The 19,809-nt window shown below is 40.6% G+C and overlaps 1 protein-coding gene across 4 annotated transcripts; it reads left to right on the top strand.

The window, feature by feature from the left end:
- The first annotated feature begins 2,102 nt into the window (after positions 1 to 2,102).
- Positions 2,103 to 17,159, top strand: LOC311045253 (exocyst complex component 3-like). 4 transcript variants are annotated; one of them, XR_014600753.1, is made up of 17 exons: positions 2,103 to 2,237; positions 3,375 to 3,554; positions 4,057 to 4,276; positions 5,103 to 5,275; positions 6,251 to 6,463; positions 6,773 to 6,951; positions 7,305 to 7,421; positions 9,357 to 9,474; positions 10,021 to 10,146; positions 10,441 to 10,541; positions 11,217 to 11,327; positions 13,673 to 13,814; positions 14,208 to 14,330; positions 14,790 to 14,951; positions 15,402 to 15,523; positions 16,156 to 16,864; positions 17,006 to 17,159. XR_014600753.1 is itself a non-coding variant. In XM_084057056.1 (16 exons), the coding sequence occupies exons 2-16, from the start codon at positions 3,411 to 3,413 to the stop codon at positions 16,346 to 16,348; spliced, it is 2,241 nt and encodes a 746-aa protein (XP_083913182.1). In that variant the 5' UTR covers positions 2,103 to 2,237; positions 3,375 to 3,410; the 3' UTR covers positions 16,349 to 17,159. The 4 variants fall into 4 exon arrangements, 3 of the variants coding, with proteins under 3 accessions (XP_083913182.1, XP_083913180.1, XP_083913181.1); XM_084057056.1 differs by having other exon boundaries at positions 14,793 to 14,951; positions 16,156 to 17,159; XM_084057054.1 differs by having other exon boundaries at positions 16,156 to 17,159.
- Positions 17,160 to 19,809: the final 2,650 nt, after the last annotated feature.

The raw sequence follows: 19,809 nt of genomic DNA, 5'->3' as shown, positions 1-19,809 counted from the left end.
AAGTAAAATGTCAAAGGCATCAAGACATCAAGTGGTGTGAAATCAGGGATTTTTCTTTCTTTCTAGAACTTCACTATACATTTCTACCATTGTCTGTATAACATTATTCTTTTAGCTTTGTTTAGAATTGTTTAAACTGGATTAGGTGGATTGTACAGTATTATATATATTTATATCCTTAACATTTTGAAATATTCAAAGTTATGTCCAGTTTGTGTTTTTGTATTGATGACTAAGAAGAATGAAATGGAACTTTGATTTGAATCACTTCATTGTGTTCAATGTTGTCTTCACCCCACTTTCCTTAACCTTGTTTGCATACATAGCCTAAGAGAAATATGTTTTATTTTAATATCACTTTAGTCACTAGTTATTTACAAATAAAATGTTGAGTTTGCCTGACAATTTATTTTCATTAATTACACACACACGCACGCCCGCGCGTGCGCACACACACACACACACACACACACACACACACACACACACACACACACACACACACACACACACACACACACACACACACACACACACACACACACACACACACACATTTTGAGAGGACATACTGTACATCCTCTCAAAAGGGGCCAGCCAAATCTAAGAAAAACTTGCAATACCACTACAGAAATACTATACAGTAATCCAATAAACAATAAATGCAGCAAATTATTGCCTACTAGTCATCAGACACACAAACACAGAGCCAACAAATAACTAAAATGTATAAATATCTAGCACACTGGAAAACTGTACAGCACAAATTAAGGCACAGATTACTTTTTGTAGAACATCTGGGTAATCAGCCACTGAATGCACTTATGGTTATTAATTGGAATGTGTTAGGCTTTTAATAAAAATACTGTTAGAGCTGCATTGTGCAATATTTGTGATAGTCACAAGTCCTGGAAAACAGTGTGCGCATTATGACAATAAAGTTTAATTGAGGCAACCAATCAAATGTGCATGCGCCGGCTCTCCATGTTATTTTGTTCCATTCTTTCTAAAGCATGTTTTCTAGGGGTGAGGTGGAGTCTGAAGAGGTGGGTCTTCAGACTTGCATGCGTTAGTCAAGCCGTCATGACTGAGGTCTGGATAAGGAGCTGGGTAGACTCCTGGGTGAGGAAGGGTCTGATCTTCCAGATATTAACTTACAGGATTGAGTGACCGCTACAATGTGTGCCTTGAAGGACAGCTGATTGTTCAGGACAACACCCAGGCACCCAGTTGGAACAGAAGCCACCAGAGAGTTGTAAATGGAAATAGTGAGATCCTGCATTGGGCAGGAGTCAGGACTTACCTGGGAAGAAGAGATCTGCATTGAGCTTGCCTTGAGGTGGTGAGAGAGACATCCGCTGTGAGATGTCAGCCAGGCATGCAGTGATGTGCTCTACTACCTGGGTGGGGAGGAAAGGGGAAAACATTTGAGGGTTGAGGTTGATGAAAGCAAACCTTTCCAAGAAACCTGCTAGGTCCCACCATTTTCACAAATCATTTCACAAACACATGATAATAATGCCACAAAAAAAATCCAGTAGTGCAAAGCTTTCCAGGGGAAAAAGGAAAAAGTAGAAAAGTATCTCAAGTTCTCAGTCTCCTGCATACCACCGTACTCAAATTAATAATATATAAAATAAATAAATATATTATTTGACAATTTGGCCAATGTTTGACCAGTTTTACAGTAGGCCTATAGTTTGTTGATGACTTGATGCAGTAATGTTCTTTTTCTTTTCTTTATTTTTTAGGCATTAAAAAGGACATAGTGAATAGGTCCTTAAATCCAAGATTTAAGGACAATCCAAAACCAGGAGATTTTGGGGTGTGTGGTTTGGGGTAATTGGTCAAGTTAGTCAACATTTTGCACAGTCAAACGCTCTAGAATGTGTTTTTAGAGGATAATATAAAAAAGCGCAAGTTCAAACCCTAGAGTTTCTCTTAGAGGTACAATGTTACCATCATTTGATGGTCAATGACCCCAATGGACCCCCAGGTTGAGAAGAACCCCTGACTCACATCATCTCATGTGTTTTACCCTCGTGATGTCCTTCCCAGTAGTCAGCTGCTGGTGGGCGGTTGTCTCGCACCAGGAAGTGTGTGGGAGGCAGAGGCACTGCAGTGAGCTGTCAGCAACCCAACCTCACACAGGAACCCACAGTAAATAATAACACATTTATGTAGACATACATACTGGCGAATGATTCTCACCTTCTGGACGTTTGTTGCTGAACCAGGTAAGAATACTCTCTCGGTTCGTCCACCATAAAGTATTCATTGATTACAGTGCATGCGTCTAAACTCTCCTTGTACGGGCCCTGTGCCGTTTTACCAGCTGACTGTTGTTGTTGTTAGCTTAGCTTAGCTCGCTAACGTTTAAAGTTGAAAGATATGTTACTGTACAGCAGATTTGACGAAGGACTCAGTCTGTCTGTCTGTCCTGCTGCTTTATGTTGATGTTCCAGTGACCATACTGTCCTATCATGGTCCTGTCATGTACATGTACACTATAGCTAGCAGTTAGCATTAGCTTGCTAGCTAGAGAGAGAGAGAGAGAGGTATTGGTACTGCTGCTGTAACCTACGACAGGGGTCTTCAACAGGGGGTACAGGGTGGCTGCCTGCCAAATCTTTGTGATAGGAATTTATTTTACATTAACCACTTGCATGTTGCAGGATATTTAGAGGCTCAACTATTCTTAGAGTTTCGTCATTGCATTAATTCCCTTAGTGTTTTTCTTTTTTCATTTCTTTTTAAATGCACATGTTACTTTTCTTTTTTTTTGTTGGGCTATTTTTTACATGTTTATGCTGAATAGTGCTCTTTGGAGAGGGTTCAATTGTGGGTCAAAACATTCCAAGTTCCTTCCCTTTGTAGTAGGCTGACAAGTGTGAGAATCAGGTGAACTTAAGAAAGATCCAAGGCACTCCGTTCAGTTGAGTTTTTTTTAAAAGCCTTTATTTTGTCATGACTTGCTTGGCAATGTTTAAAAACGCAGGCGTTTTGGCTCGGCGGCCTTCATCAGGGTCCAATATATGGTTTTGATTTGATTAAAGACTAAAGAGGCTTTGCTTTGGGAACCAATGGCCAAGTGGTTAAGGCGCGTACCACCACATAGGCTTTGATGCTCGACAGTGTGTCCCGAGTTTGATTCCCCAGCCCGGCGGCGGATTTGCTGTATGTCACTCCCAGACTCTCCCCCTGTTTCCTGTCTCTCATCACTGTACTATTGAATACAAATGAGTACTTTGGTGCTCTTTGCCCTCATAGCTAGATTTCTAAAGCACAATGGCTGGCAGATACAACAATTTGCAAATAAAAGCATAATTTGCTGAGGAAAATGAATCCGTGTGTGTTTTTGACTTGCCCAACAGTCATTGTCTGACTGCTGTAGAGCGTTACAGTCTGCTATGGAGGAGACAAACCGGGAGGCGGTTGCTACGGCAGTGCAGCGCGTGGCAGGAATGCTCCAACGATCAGACCAGCTGGACAAGGTGGAGCAGTACAGACGGAGAGAGGCCCGCAAGAAGGCATCTGTGGAAGCAAGGCTCAAGGTGAAATGTCCCTCGTTTGTATGCTGTACATTATGTTTTCGTTGTGTGTATATAATAAGGAGTGTGTTATTTGTTTTACTGGTAACACTTGGTTAGTTCATAGTACTACTGATTCTGAAATGAAGGTGACTCACTCTTATGAACAATTATCAATTGAACTGCACAAACCCAGTGCACCCATCCCCACCCACCTGCAGAAACATACCCGAGAATCTTACCGCTGCTATGCACCACATTCACCTTTAATGTTGCACATTCAATAATATCTCTGCACTGACTGCATAATACCTATGAATACTGCACGTATTTTATTTTACTTACAAATATATTCCGTTACAATCTGCTCTTTCCTCTGCAGTGTTTACTTAGTTTTTAATGAAATGCTCTGGAAAGTGTGACCTGTGTATACCCCCTGTTACTAAAGTTCTAGTCTCTTAGTCAATGCAGTTCTCATTCAGTACAGTAACGCATTCATCTTTTCTTGGTTGCCAATATTGTGTAGGCAGCAATCCAGTCCCAGCTAGATGGAGTCCGCACTGGACTCACACAGCTGCACAACGCCCTGGTGGATGTTAAAGACATCCAGATTTCCCTGGCGGCCGTCAATAGTGACTGGAGGCAGAGCATCAACACCATAGAAAACTTGAAAGACGTGAAGGATGCCGTGGTCCAGCACAGCCAGCTTGCGTCTGCTGTAGAAAACCTTAAAAACATCTTCTCAGGTATGAGATATTGAAGAGTGTATATACTGTATGTGTATAATATGAGACTGCGCCTGTGACATACTGAAAAGCTGATGGTCAAAGACTTCAAATGGTTTCACTGAAATAAGTTGTCAGCTTTTACTTTGATGCTTCATAGAGATGCATATTATTATTAATAATATGCAGCTCTAAGCATCAAATTAAATTCTTACTGGTGAATTGTTATCAAGACAAAGCATGTGAGATTGATTAAAATAAACAGCGGAGATCCAGGCAGAATACTGAGTGGTTGGGGTCTAGCATTCAGAACTCTGCCGAGTACTGAGGCAGTATAAAACACCTTTGTCCTCGCCAAACTTTCATCGGTCCGGAGAGCCCTTCCAAAACTCTCTCTCTTCTGTTTTGCTCCCTTTTCTCTCTCAATTACCCCCCCCCACCAAAAGCACCCCAACCTAAGTTTTTCATTGTGCATTTACTTGTACATCTTAAATTGAGACATTAAATCTCCCTTGAATCTCTCTCTCTTGAATCCTTTGTATGCTTGCCCCTTTCTATCTGTATTTCTCAATGTCCCATGCTATTTCTATACACACACACACACACACACACACACACACACACACACACACACACACACACACACACACACACACACACACACACACACACACACACACACACACACACACACACACACACACACACACACACACACACACACACACACACACACACACACACACACACACACACACACACACACACACACACACACACACACTCTCTCTCTCTCTCTCTCTCTCTCTCTCTGTTACACTCACACTCTCAAAACCTGTCTCTCCAGTACCAGAGATAGTGGAGGACACCAAACAGCTGATAGAGCAGGCTGAGCTGCTGCAGGCCCACCGTAAACTGATGGATCTGGAGTGTTCTCGTGATGACCTGATGTATGAGCAGTACCGTATGGACAGCAAGAACACCAGTGACATGCACCTCATCTGTAACTACTTTGAAGATGTAAGTTCACCTGGGACGGACAATATATGTAATGGTTCTTCAATGTGATATACGTATATTAACCACATAAACCCTACTGTATATACTTCATTGACCGGAGTCACACAGGTATCTGTACTCTGTACTTGGCTCCATCCTTTTTTCCCGATGCACCAAATCTATTAGCCGATCTACAAGCTCACAATGCATCTACAAGCTCAGAATGCATCTTGTTGAGCTTGTAGAATTGCTTTTTTCAGAATGTTGGCCCTTTATGGAATGCTCCAAAAAGGGACACTAGGGTTAATGAACAATATGAAAAAAGGTATATTTTATTTATTTTTATTGTATGATTCGACATTATAAAGGGGACATAACTCACAAAAAGAATGTATCTGTCTGTGCCCTTAAATCTGGTTATCTCTTGGTTTATGATTTGGCCTGCCGCCTGCATTTTGAATGAAAAAACTGCTTGTGGTGATGACAACTTTATTTTCATTGTACTGATATGACAATTAATACTTAGACCCACACCATACGACTTGGAATGTTTTTAAAAATTGCTTTGGCTCAACATCCATGGTAGATCCTTTGTGGATCTACCATGTGGATTTTTAACACCAGGGTCGGTGTTGTCCCCAGCTCCCCTTTTCTTTCTTCCTGAAAACAAGATCCTTCCTTTGTGCAAGATCCTTCAGGAGCTTGCACAAAAAAAACATTTCGATTTCACCCACTGATTTACCCCTGACAATAAAACTGATTCAGATCATATTCATCCATATGTTAACCAATCCTGCAAATGTTACATTAGCCAATGCATTGTTGTGATTGAGCCCAGTGTATGCAACATGTCAGTCCTTGTGACATGATACAGTACCTACCCTGTCTACTGGCATCATACAGATGTGTGAACAAATGTAATATTCATTTACTGTAGTTTAAATGAATAGACCAAGGTGTGCTGATACATTTATCATTTCATGCATTGTCTCCTAGGTGCAATCATTGTCTGATGAACTAGCTAAGCAGTTGTGGATGGTGCTCCAGCGTGCCATGGTAACGGTTCGCCGTGACCCCACCATGCTGGTCTCTGTGGTGCGGATCATCGAGCGCGAGGAGAAGATCGACCGTCGCATGCTGGACCGCAAGAAGCAGACGGGCTTCATCCCACCAGGACGACCTAAACAATGGAAGGAAAAGATGTTTAAGGTAATAGGATGAGGATGGAGAGATGAAGTCAAAAATGCCAGATATGGTCTTATGCCAGATATTCTGTACATGTTTTTCTAACCAAAGTGATAACATGGGAACTGTAATGAACAGTAGTCATATGACAAATACAAATATAAGTTCCAACTGAAGCCATTGTAAACTCACCAGGTTTTAGGACTACAAACCGTAGAATTACTAACAGCAGCAACTAACCTCTTGTGCAGACATTGTTTAAAATACAGAGCTGAATATAAATAATAAATGATAATGCCACACTCACGCACACACCCATTTCTCTTGTTTTAGTGTTTGGAGGGCACCGTTAGCACCCGTATCGAGGGGACCCAGTCTGTGACACGGGAGTCAGATAAGATGTGGCTGGTTCGGCTCTTGGAGATAACCAGGAAGTATGTTCTGGATGACCTCGTCGTTGTCAAGAACCTCATGGTGCAGTGCTTTCCCCCACACTACAACACCTTCCAAAGGTACAGTAACACCTTGGAAATGCTGTGTATACGTTTTGATGTCATGCCATAACACACATGATACGATTTCTGTCTGTCTGTGTCTTATCTATCAAACTATCGTTCTGTCTTATATACTAATATATTTCTTTCTTTCTTTAAAAAAAAACCCCGCTAGTTAGTAGTTTTAGTAATTGTAATCATCGTAGTAGTAGTACATTGTTTTAGGAATATGACATTTGTGCACATTTGGTTGTTAAAAAAACGTTTCTAAAAAGAAGTGTGAAACAAATGAAAGCGATGATTATCATAATTGTAATTACATCTTTATAATCCAGATTTTGTGTGCGTGTGCGGGCATGCATTTTTTTCAGGTTTTTCTGTCTATACCATGAAGCCGTGTCAATTCGTGTCCAAGAACTGGCATCTGAAGACTTGGAGGCCAATGAAATAGTTTCCATGCTCACCTGGGTCCTTAACACATATAAAAGGTACAAGACTAAGCTGTACACAAAGTCCTACATACTATGTATGAGAAGGGAGAAGCTAAAGGATGCTGGCTGCTTTGGTAAAAGCATGGAGTGTGTGCGTGCACGGCATGTACATGAACAGGGGTGTGCATGTACGCATGACCAGTACAACTATATTTTTTCTATTTCCTGCAGCTATCATTTTCTCCCTAACCCTTCAACACACCAGTTCCATGCATAAGACAAAAGGCAGGAAGTCTCTACTGTCTCTTATATGGCCATGCCTCGTAAATCAATTAAATCAATATTAAAAGCTTAACCCTGCTCCCACACACAGATACATACACACACACACAGTTTCAGCACGCAATGTGTACTGTAGTAGTGATGTGCTGTCATTGGATTAGTCACACTGTTTAGATCGCATGCTACTCCTAACCTTTCTAGCTGGGGGCATGCGTGTGTTTTTAAAAGTATGTGTGTTCACACATCGCGTGCAATTGCAGGGATTGAGAAGATTAATGCACAGCTCCCTATGGGCTTTTAAAACACAAAGAGCTACTCGCGCGCGCACGCATGCACGCACGCAGCACACACACACACACACACAGATTCTGGCTGTATGTGGTACCATCATGGGAATTGCATACATGACAGGCTGTTGAAATGGAGAAAATGGAGCAGGGATGCTACAAGTAGAATGATTTGCACCCTGTCTGTCCGTCCATCCGTGAGTGTATGTGTATGTGTACAGTATGTGTGTGTGTGTGTCTCTGACCAGCTAATCTCCGGCAGTGTTGAGTCGATCGCAGTGAAACTGTGCACACACACTCCCTGGATGCCAGAGCAGAACCTCTGCCCCGAATTTTTCAGATCAACCTGTTATAGCGCCACCAGGAGGTCGATTTATGCAAAACCTTTTTTTTTCCGTATTACTCCTACAGATTTCGTCCAAACATCACGCTAATCGGTACACAGTAGCTCTATAGTCATTAAACGAAACGGGTCTTTCAGATTTTTCAAAATCCTAATTGGCTTAGATTTGCTTCCAAAATTTGCAGGAGTGCTCCGTTTTGAACAAAATCAAATAATGAACACAGCGTACGATTTCCGTGGAGTTTTGCACGCACATTCCCTCTAGGCCGAGGAAGAGGTTTTCAAATCAGCCTCATGGTGGCGCTATAACATGCCGATACACGTTTTTACCTGCACCGATCTGTGTAAAACTTTGTATGTGCACTCCCTAGAGGCCAAAGAAAAACCTTTGCCCATTTTTCATATCTGCCTTTTATAGCGCCACCAGGAGGCAGTTTTATGTAAAAAAAAAAAAATGATATTACTCCTTAATATTACATCCACACATTCGCACTACGTTGAGGAACAAAATCCACCCTTTTTTTTGCCCATTGCTCTATTATAGCGACACCAGGAGACCGATTAAAAAAATGTATATTACTCCTACTGATTTTGTCCAAACATCACACAAATCTGTACACATTATCTCTATAGTCATGTGATCAAGATGGCCCTGTCCGATTCTTCATATTCCACCAACATGCTGGCCCACAATAACGTACCTGATCTGGCGGAGACCTGTGCTCCGAGGAGCACTTTTTCTAGTTTACATTTTGTTTGACTTGGTTCCACAGATAAACATTGTGAAAATAGGCGTTGAGAGCTTTTTCACAATTTTTGCCTCTTTCTTATATTATTTGACAATTTGGCCAATATTTGACCAGTTTTTATAGTATAGTTTGTTGACTGCTTTTGATTCAGCAATGTTCTTTTTTCATTTCATTTATTTTCTTTTTTTTTAATTAAAATGGTCTTAAATTGTCACTTTACTGTCGTCTGGGGACCTCCCCCAAAATCATGTGGAACCTGTGGGTCTTTTTTTTTTTTTTACCTTTGTGGTTAGAGAATAGGTACTGTAATATAAACATCTGTGTGTGTTAGTGTGGAGATGATGGGCCACCCAGAACTGCATGCAGAGTGTGACGTCAACGTACTGGAGCCCCTGTTGCCGCAGGAAGTTGTGGATCAGCTCCTCAGTAAATATGTTCAGACGTTTACCGTGAGTAGGATACACACTCACCAGCTCTCTCCCACACACACACCAATGATCAGACTAGGGCTGAGTGATATGACTTCAAATCAATATCACGATTATTTGAAACCTTTGCCTCGGTTATGATTAATGAACGATTCTGAAAACATATAGAGAGAAAATAGCAGATCTACTAGCTCAAAACTTGTGCACCGCGACGTTGCAAGCTTGTTGATCGGCTATTTCGCTATTTTTGTAAGCCACCATTGAACAGCGAAGTATAATACAGGGTTAAGTGACAGAATAACCGATTTAGTCCATTATAAAAAAGCTATTATAATTATTTTGTGTCGATTCATTGATATAGTATAAGAAATGTAAAAAAAAAAAGGATCCCAAAAAAAACATGCTTCTCGATTAATCAATTAACCTACATGTGCAAAATGAAATTGATTATTGGTTCTAAATATTGGTTTCAAAATATCTCTAATTTTCGGTTAATTGCCCAGCTCTAGTTCAGACATTCATTGTGAGTACGATACACAGTATGTCTAATTGTGTCCATGGGTGCAGTCTAATATAACAGGCTGGCTGCGGAAGGCCTTGGAGACAGACAAGAAGGACTGGCAGAAAGAAACAGAGCCTGAGGCTGACCAAGACGGATACTACCAGACCACTCTGCCTGCCATCGTCTTCCAGGTAACGCGCATATATATATATATATATATATATATACATACACGCACGCACGCACGCACGCACGCACGCACGCACGCACGCACGCACGCACGCACGCACACACACACACACACACACACACACACACACACACACACACACACACACATACATACATACATACATACATACTGTACTAATAAGACACTGCTGTGTTTTTCTTTTCTTTTTTACCTTTGTGGTATTTTTGTGTATTATTATTCATTTGTTTATTTGTATGTATTGCACTCCCTCCCCCTCTTCCTCTTCCCTCAGATGTTTGAACAGAACCTGCAGGTCGCAGCTCAAATAGATGAGCATTTTAAAGAGCAGGTTTTGAAGCTCTGCCTCAAACAGATGAGCAGTTTCCTCGTCAGGTAATTTTTTTATGAATCTTTTGACTTTTCAACTTCTTTCAAATGAAAAACTGAATTTACTGATCTCCAAATATGCATTTCATCTGTCCACCCTCTGAGTCCTCAGATTCATCTGATAATAATAGAATAATTGTTCTAATTGCTTAATTACCTTAAGCAATTAGATCAAATGAATGATGATTTTTGTTTTGTTTAGACACAGCTAACAAATATATACAGATAATGCACTACAATGCTATGTACTTTGTTGACCCAGGGGTCTCTCTGGGTCAACTTTCTTTTCTATAGCACATTTCAAGAAGGCAATTCAATTTGCTTTACATAAACCATTAACAAAGAAAGGAAGCGCATTATAGGACATTTGAATGCAATAAAAAGGAATGAGGGAAAAAATAAGACGTTCAATTCCTATCTCCTATTCAGGACACAGAGCAAAAAAACATAATAAAATGACATTTGAATAACAAAACAAAAAAAAGTAAAAATAAAACTACTACAAAAATTATAGTGCATAATAATAATTTAACTTAAAATGTGTTGAGCTGTAGAAGAGATTTGGTGTTCAAGGAAAAAAGGGAGTGGGCCAAGGATAGACCCCTGGGGGACCCCGGTCAGGGTTATAGGGTTTAAGTGGTTAAATGAATAATAGAATTGTTGAATTTTCTCCGGGGGCAGGTACAGAGAAGAAGCCATTGTCTACAAAGAGGAGCATCTGAGAGACAGACAACAGCCTCAGTGCTATGTTCAGTACATGATCGGCATCATCAACAACTGTCAAACGTTCAAGTAAGGAACTTGGAGATGGGTAATTGTTTCCTATACCAGTCTTTTAGAATACTGATATGCATGTTAGTGTGATCAATATGTCTAACTTTGGAAAACAACATATTCGTTTTTGAGTTATTTGTGTCAACCTACAGTAATGAAAGTGGTAGATTTTCCACTTTCCAGTGGAAAATCTACCAAGCCAGATGGAAAGAATCAACATGACAATAGAGGTCATCCACATAAAGATGTACATTTCTATTAGTTATTGCTAAGACAGTAAATATTGAACAGGACTGGGATTAATATATTGAGGCATCAGGCATGTCCCCAGCATTCCCCCCACGACAAACCATAAACCATTGGCATGGATGTGGTATTTCTGAAGTGGGTGCATCACAATGTTCCTCTGACGATATGCAAGTTTGACAAATATATTAAGGCCCATGACAGCCATAAGCAAACAGATAATGGCCGCGTTTCCCAAACGAATTTGAGCTCCTGCGTAGCCTAGAAGCTGCGTAGGTGCTTCCACGCATCTGCGCAGTAGCAACCCCGCTGCGCACTATCTTCGTTAGTAGCAGCTGTGTGTGCCCAACGTCTCATCTAAATTGGCTTCAGTAGACACCATCTTCGTAGGTTCCGTTTCGTCTGTGCTAAAACTACATTCGTGGGACAGCATGCACGTGAAGAGATCCTGGACGTAGCCTACGTAAAGCCTACGTCAACTACGTAGTGCTATCCTACTATAGTTTAAACACCCTTTGCATACATATATCTATATATACAGGATTTTGCAAAAATACTAAGATAAAGTCGCACCTTTATCTAACTTACCTTTATATGAATTGGACACTTACATTTTTATAGGTACATTCTGTAATGTATTAAAATGCATTTTTTAAGGTGACATTTCAATGATCTTAAATAAACACTGCGGCCATTGTTCGCCGTTCAAAAAAATTCAGAGGATAGAGGGGGCGTCCCCCTGCATGATTGACAGCTTAACGCGTAACGGGTGACGCCTCCCCAAAAAAAACAGACATATATACAACAAACACACTGCGACATGCCCTGTTGATAGCTTGCAGATCTGTTATTTTGGGTAGGGCGAGCGGCTGCAGTGCTTCGTCCTCTATGCATGAACCCGAAGTTTACAAATCGTACTCTCACGGATAATCCGATCATCTAATAAAAATATTAAGCACATGAGCGCAACAGCTCGCCATGTTTATGAATGGTTAAAACATCTTTTGAAAATAGCAGATCTACAAGCTCACAACGTGTCACAAGCTTGTAGATCTGCTATTTTCAAAAGATGTTTTAACCATTCATAAACATGGCGAGCTGTTGCGCTCGCCGAGCGCAACAGCTGTCACTTTGTGAGAGGAACTGCACTTTCATCATAACGTTTAACTATAAAACTTCGAAATTAAGGAAACATATTTAGCTCAGCATCATTTATATACCTTTAGTTAACTTGGCATGTGCTTAATATTTTTATTAGATGATCGGATCATCCGTGAGAGTACGATTTGTAAACTTCGGGTTCATGCATAGAGGACGAAGCACTGCAGCCGCTCGCCCTTTTACGCACCGGCCCGGCCCGGCCGTAATATATATATATATATATATACACACACACACACGTGTGTGTGTGTGTGTGTGTGTGTGTGTGTGTGTGTGTGTGTGTGTGTGTGTGTGTGTGTGTGTGTGTGTGTGTCGGTCTTTTCATAGATTTCATAGAACGATGGGTGTTACAGGCGGCCCAGGGCGCTCGTTACAAGATGCTTCGTAGGACAGTACTCCCCTCCTACTGTGGGCGGGGAGTATGCTGCGCGCATTCTGTCTCACGAATGTACTTTTACCACACACGCAGGCAGTTTAGATGGCACGCAGGGGCACAACCACCTGCTACTAATGAGGGTAGAGCGTAGGTTTGGCCGAGTCCCAGCTGTGTAGGAGACGCTTGCGCAAGCTGCGTACGGCCACGCATGACCTGAAATCTACGTGCCTGCTATGGTACTGCGAAGCATGTGACGTCACACGTTAGACCCGTCGTCGGACCTGCGACGATGCTCTACGCACGAGCTCTTTGGGAAACCCGGCCATTATGTCTCTCTTCCGCTTTATTTAGAGTACCATGTCATAGACTATAGTTATAGACTATAAAAAGCAACAAAAGACTGATCTCGTGGTGGGTTGTCCCTTTTCATTAGGCCCACCTTTGTATTCCATTAGCGCCAACTGTACCGATTGTACTGCTGTGTGTCAAACCACGTAGACATATGGTTCAAATCAGACTTGCACAAATCAGTCTTCATGTGGACTTTTTGACGTTCATAGCCTGTGTCTTCTGTCTTCAGAGAGTCCATCAACAGCCTGAAGAGGAAGTACTCCCAGTCGTCAGAGCTCAGCGACATTGATGCAGCCATCGAGAAGACGCTCAACGAGGTTGCCAAGGAGGGATGCCAGTTCCTATTGGATGAAGTCTTCCTAGACCTCGACGTAAGACAGGCTTTGATTAGACCAAATGTGTTTCCGCATCGCCATCGTGTCCACAGAACAAGTATTTTTGCGCTACACATGCACTGAGCGAGACGCCTGCGGCCCCTTACTCATTTTACATCAAACATGTTAGGTATTTTGCTGACTATCTCGTCAAAGTGTCTTGCTCCAAGTGCAACCATAGCATGAGCTTCAGTTCCTAGTGCAGTGTTAATACAAGCAACAGATTCTTACCGCTTTCACCCTGGCGTCCCTATTTTGGGCATGACATTATTAACAAAAAAGAAAGAAATAAAATAGAGATTTAGTGGTTAAATACAGTACTAGTACAAAAGAACTAGGCACTTTCATTGGAATAAAATATGTTTTTGTTTGAATGTTGCCCTCCCCCAGCACCACCTAAATGAGCTGTTGACCAAAAAGTGGCTGATGGGCTCCCATGCTGTGGACACCATCTGTGTGACAGTAGAGGACTACTTCAATGACTTCAACAAAATTAAGAAGCCCTACAACCTGGTAAGGAGTATTGTCCAAAAATTCATTCACAGTATGCATTCACAGTGAAAACAAAACTCTGAAGGTGATTGATACAGCTCAGTTAGCTTAGTGTTCACAAAGAGTTATAAATTAAATTAACTATAAGATCTAAGTACTTTGTTTGTTTTAACTGTTGGGATTCTCACACGGTTAAAGACTGAAGGTACCAGTTTACCAGCCTCACACTAGAGGGGTTAATGCAGTGTTTCTCAAACATTTTCATTTAAAATGTAAGTCTATTTCGCCGCAGACCCCCATGTGAAAAGACGTTGTGCCAGGGACCCCCATAAAAGAAGATTTGTGTTATAAAGAATTCTCAAAATTAAATAGTTTTAGATCATAATAATTCTTTATAGCTGGAGTCGTCGCACTAGCTGATTCAAATAGATGAAGTATAAATTAAGGTTAAAGTGGTTACATTGATTATTCTTTTTGTAGCAGATGACAAGTGAAGCCCATCGCAGGGTGGTGGTGGAATACATCAAGGCTGTGATGGCGAGGAGGATCATCTTTAAGAACGCAGACGAGAGGAGGGAGGGAGCTGAGAGGATGATCAAGGAGGCAGAACAGTTCAAGTTCCTTTTCAAGAAACTCACCGCTGTAAGTAGACATTCAGGCGGCACATTTGTCACGTTCTACTGTGATGAGTGAGGTGATTGATTTTGTACTTTACCTTATTACAGTTTTGTATGATCTTGATAATTTGTAAATATTTAAGACCAAATTAGATTGAATGTACAAAGAGGCAAGCATATTTGTACAGTCAGAGTAGCTACTAAACCAAAGACAATTAATAACATTAATAAACTTAAAGAATGTATAGTAAGAAGAAGTGACAGTTGATCCATAATTTGACCCATCTTTCTAAATATTTAAACTATGAGAATAATATTAACATGGTTACGAGGTAGGACTGTGCCTAACTCTAAATGTCTTCTTTTCTTCTCCTTTTTTTTGTAGAGCATGTCACATATACAATATATATGCAAAAAATATGCACAGGATGAATTCAGCATATGAACAATGTGTACTTGTTGTGTTGGGGTTCAGGGAGAAGACACAGATCGTCTTTGTGATGCCATAGCTGCCATAGCCGAAGTCTTCAAGCTGACTGACCCTACTCTGCTGTATCTAGAGGTCTCCACGCTGGTGTCCAAATACCCCGATATCAGGTACACACACACTCAATGAAGATGCTTTGAACATATCATAAACATAATATTTAATATTCAAGCAGCATCTATAACACCATATTTAAATGGCATGTGTCATGGCAGGGCATCAAGCAGACAATCATATCTTTCCCACTTTAAACGGCAAATTACTCTTGTACTCTATGTTTCATGCAGATGCTTGCGCCTACAAGGTGTTGGCATACTTAACTTTTTTTACTTGTTTTGTTTTTCAGGTGAAGTAGAGCTTTTACAAACTTTTCATGTCACTTTTCAAGTCACTCATCATGCAAGATAGAATGCACTTCTGTTTTGACAGCTGTTTGTTTTGACACTGCCTTGACGACAAATAATGTGTGAACAGAAAGCGTTTTGACTCTCAAAATATGATGCTTTATCTTTGAATGGAATGTAAAGCCAACATCTTTACTTTACTAGAATTTTATATTTGGGAGAGACAGCACATATTAATGAACACGTTATACAAATACAATACGTATAGTAGAGTTGAAGATTCAATGTAAATATGTCTGCGTTAGCAAGAGCATGCAACTTTTCATCCATGGTCCGTAACATGTAACAATAACACAAGATGTTACAGAGGCTCTTCCCAACTTTTCTTGTGTCCACAGGGAAGAACACATTGTGGCTCTGTTGGCGGTGCGTGGTGACGCTAGTCGGGACATGCGTCAGATGATCATAGAGACATTGAGTCAGAACAAACCAGCCTATACCAGTGCCATGCAGCCCATCTTCAAAGACATCACCGTGGCTCCTATGAATATTAGCTCCATGGCGAGCGCGACAGCAAAGCTGCTCAAATAGACATCACCAGGCGTAACCGGGGAGCATGGATTGGTTTCCATCGTCCCCCAGTTGAATTAAGGGAAAACCTTTACTGTAAGGGACACCAAATACAGGACACTGTGGGAGCTGTGAAGGATTGGGAACTTGATCATAACTAAATAAAACAAATGTCTTGGACAGAATATTACCATGACTGATGCACTTTGAGTGAGTTCGCTGAATGTTTGGATGATAAGTAGCTCAAGTGGAAGGCTAGGTGCTCTCCAAGCCTTTTAGCCTTAATCTGGTCTGTCCGTTTTCTAAAGTAGGCAAAGTCCTTAATTAGAATATGAGTTTGTAAGGTAAAATACTGTAGGTCTGTATGTTGAGTTCTAAGAGAGAGAGAAAAAATTCTCATACTCCTAAAAAATTATTGTGAGTTATTGAATTTTTATGTGGTGGAATAAAATTAGGATTGAGGCCTGGTGGATTTAAACTTAATAATTGTCACGTTATGTTTGTTCCCTTCATGAGTGAAAATGTTAGTTAAAATCAGTGTATTTCTATAACTATTTGTTAGTAGAAAGATCCGTCACACACATGCACGCACACACACACACACACACACACACACACACACACACTTACACGCCCCTCATGCCTTGTATTGTAACTTTTAGTTGTTCTTATGGAAAGATTTTTTCATTGTTAATTGATTTGAGTTGATCATTTGTGCGATTTCTTTTTTTCTTCTGTCCTACCATTTCTATCTTGTCATTTGATTGATGGTTGGCAGATGCTACCATGTAAATAATCTTGCACCTTGCAAAACAATTATTAAACCACTTATTATGAAGTGCTTTTATTATGAAGTTATATATTACTAAAAGTTAACCGCTGTTGTTGGGAAGCTTTACTGTAATGAAACCTTACACCTTACCCAAATCTACCAAAGTACTTGAACTTGTGGTTAAAATGAACCAAGTTTGACTCAATGAGTGGCTATTATATCTACAAGCTCTCCTGGCTATTTTAGCTATTTACAAAAAAAAAAAGAATGTAAATATGAAATAGGCCTTGGTTAAGATTCGCAAAAAAGGGGGGGAGAGTTATTTGGGATAAAACGAGGGGCATTCATCATTCATCTTTTTCAGCATGAAAAACATGGGTTTCCGTGTCCCAGCATGCATCTACTGTACCTAGACAAAGAGCTGAAAACCACAAAGCTTCTCACCATCCCTATACTGTATGTGTGTGTCTGCGGTTGCATTTCACGTTCACCCTGTTGGCTTCCTGCTAAATGTTTAATTGGGCTGTGTGACTCAGGATGAGTGAAGACAGCATCACGCAAACACTACTAGAGACTCATCCCATTATAGGGGCTGTGTGCGACACACACAGTCCAACAGCACTGGCAAAATGCTCTCAAGTTTTGTGACAATCATACTCAGGATGATCAATGATGTAAAGGAGAACAGACACAAACACTGGGGAAGCCACTGATGCAGAGTGACAGCTGGGAGTGGGTGGTCTTTAAGTGCTGGTAATCCCACAGCAGAATTGCGTGACTATTCATAATTATACAGGTCATTCTCCCATTGGCTTACTGCCACCACTGATGGCTATGATTGGAGGAAACAGTTCTCTTTGTTTCTGATACTACAGTAGGTTTTGATCTAATGACTACCACTTGAACTCTAGTCCAGTGATTCTCAACCTGTGGGCCCCCCAAATAATTGGCAAAACACTACGATTTTATTGATATTATGAAGAGAGATTTGGTCTAGGCTAGAAGGAGAAAATGAGGGGTCCAAGAATAGACCCTTGGAGGACCCTGGTGAACGAGGTATGAGGGTTTATGTGGTTAATGACATATATTTATATTTTGCTCCCTGATTCCATTCACAGATGGACTGAATTATCGATTAACCTTGAGTTGACCAAAATCACAGCCTGGTCACGACTCTTATCCACATTGTAGCCATGCTGTTCTCATGTCCACATGGGAATAAGTTTAAGGTAGCAGAAAAAGAACAGTAACCTGTCCACTGGAAACCACAAATGAGAACAGAAATATCTCAAAACAAAAACAAAATAGGCAGAAAAGCAACATAAAAACTACTAGCCATGTTAAGAATAATTAAATCATCTCAGGCTTAATTCCACTGGACACATGCACTCTTGCTTGTTCACATCTTCACTTTGTTCGCCAGGGGTTTTAGACACATCAAGAACCAAGAACTTAATGCACAGCGCCATCATCTGGTCAAACAAGCACTGTAAGACGGTGCACTGCAAGACTAATAGAAGTCATCGAGTAATTGGAGTCACAAGGAATGGGAATTATTTTCATCAGCTTGAAACCCTGAAAATCTAAAAATATGTAGTTACCTTAAATTATACATTTGAATTAGTTGATATTAAGTTGACACTTAAACATTCATGTTATTCTATTTGTCAGTGAAATGTTTAGATTAAAATTATTTGAAAATATTGGTGCGACACAATATAACAAGATAAAGCCCAACAGGGTATAATACAGGTTTAAAGCCCAACATGACAAAGGAATGTTGAATACCACTGTAACACCATTGTCATGTTTTACCATGTCATGTTTGAAGAATCCTTTGTTAGGCTAAGATGTGGATAGCCATCTATGTGATATTCAGTATCCCAGAGTAGCTGTAGAACGTGCATGCTGGTCCAGTAGGTGCAAGGGGATGTTGGTGACAACCTGATGGATGTCCTAGAGGGGAGGATTCAAATGACTGAAGTTAGTCATTTGCATTACTAAGGTTTATTACACCATGAATTGTGGTACGTTAATCTTCTCTACAATTTAGGCATAATTTTGCAGACGCTATTAATCCAGAGCGATTTACAGTAAGCAGGTAAATACGAGAAACACAGAAAGTCATCTAGGATCATACAGTAGGTAACCCAGTTATATAATCAGTCTAAAGTAAACAGTATAATATCAAAAAGTCTATAATCTGTACATTGAAACTATACACACTTTAAGATGCCAGGTCTACAAATGAACCTGGCTAGTCTACATACTGTACGTAACATGCCATCTAAATGTCATTTTAGCCTTTGGATAAGACTGCAAGGTGTCAAGGCTAGGGCAAGTGCTACGGGCTAAGGAGGAGTCTGAAGAGTGGGGGGGGGGTCTTCAGATTACGGCGGAAGTTTGGGAGTGCCTACACTGACCAAGTTCTTCCACTCTCCCAGCTCGGCTCAAGAAACTTGGAAATGACTCAGAACACCACACACATGCCAAAAATAGATTTATTCACATACTTTCTTTTCATAAACACTTAAAGATCAATTCATCAAATTTTCTACCAGCGACAAAATTATCCTAGACTAATTTCTGCAAATGTTACCAATTAGAGTGTGACACTGAACATGTTGAGAAAAAAGTCAACAGAGGTGCGTGGTGACAAAACAACAGTCCCATTAATTTTTCTTCATATAATTGCATTGAGGTGTTAGAG

Source organism: Gymnoscopelus microlampas (assembly GCF_963454915.1).
Source record: "Gymnoscopelus microlampas genome assembly, chromosome: 5".
NCBI classification, from domain to species: Eukaryota; Metazoa; Chordata; class Actinopteri; order Myctophiformes; family Myctophidae; genus Gymnoscopelus; species Gymnoscopelus microlampas.
This window is presented reverse-complemented; position numbering and strand designations above follow the sequence as displayed.

Excerpts from the sequence above, each read along its gene's own strand:
- LOC311045253 (XM_084057054.1), top strand. The coding sequence starts at position 3,411 with ATGGAGGAGACAAACCGGGAGGCGGTTGCTACGGCAGTGCAGCGCGTG. Across the intron at positions 10,147-10,440 it reads TGCCTGCCATCGTCTTCCAG|ATGTTTGAACAGAACCTGCA; the intron begins GTAACGCGCATA and ends CTCTTCCCTCAG. Across the intron at positions 15,524-16,155 it reads TCCAAATACCCCGATATCAG|GGAAGAACACATTGTGGCTC; the intron begins GTACACACACAC and ends TTGTGTCCACAG.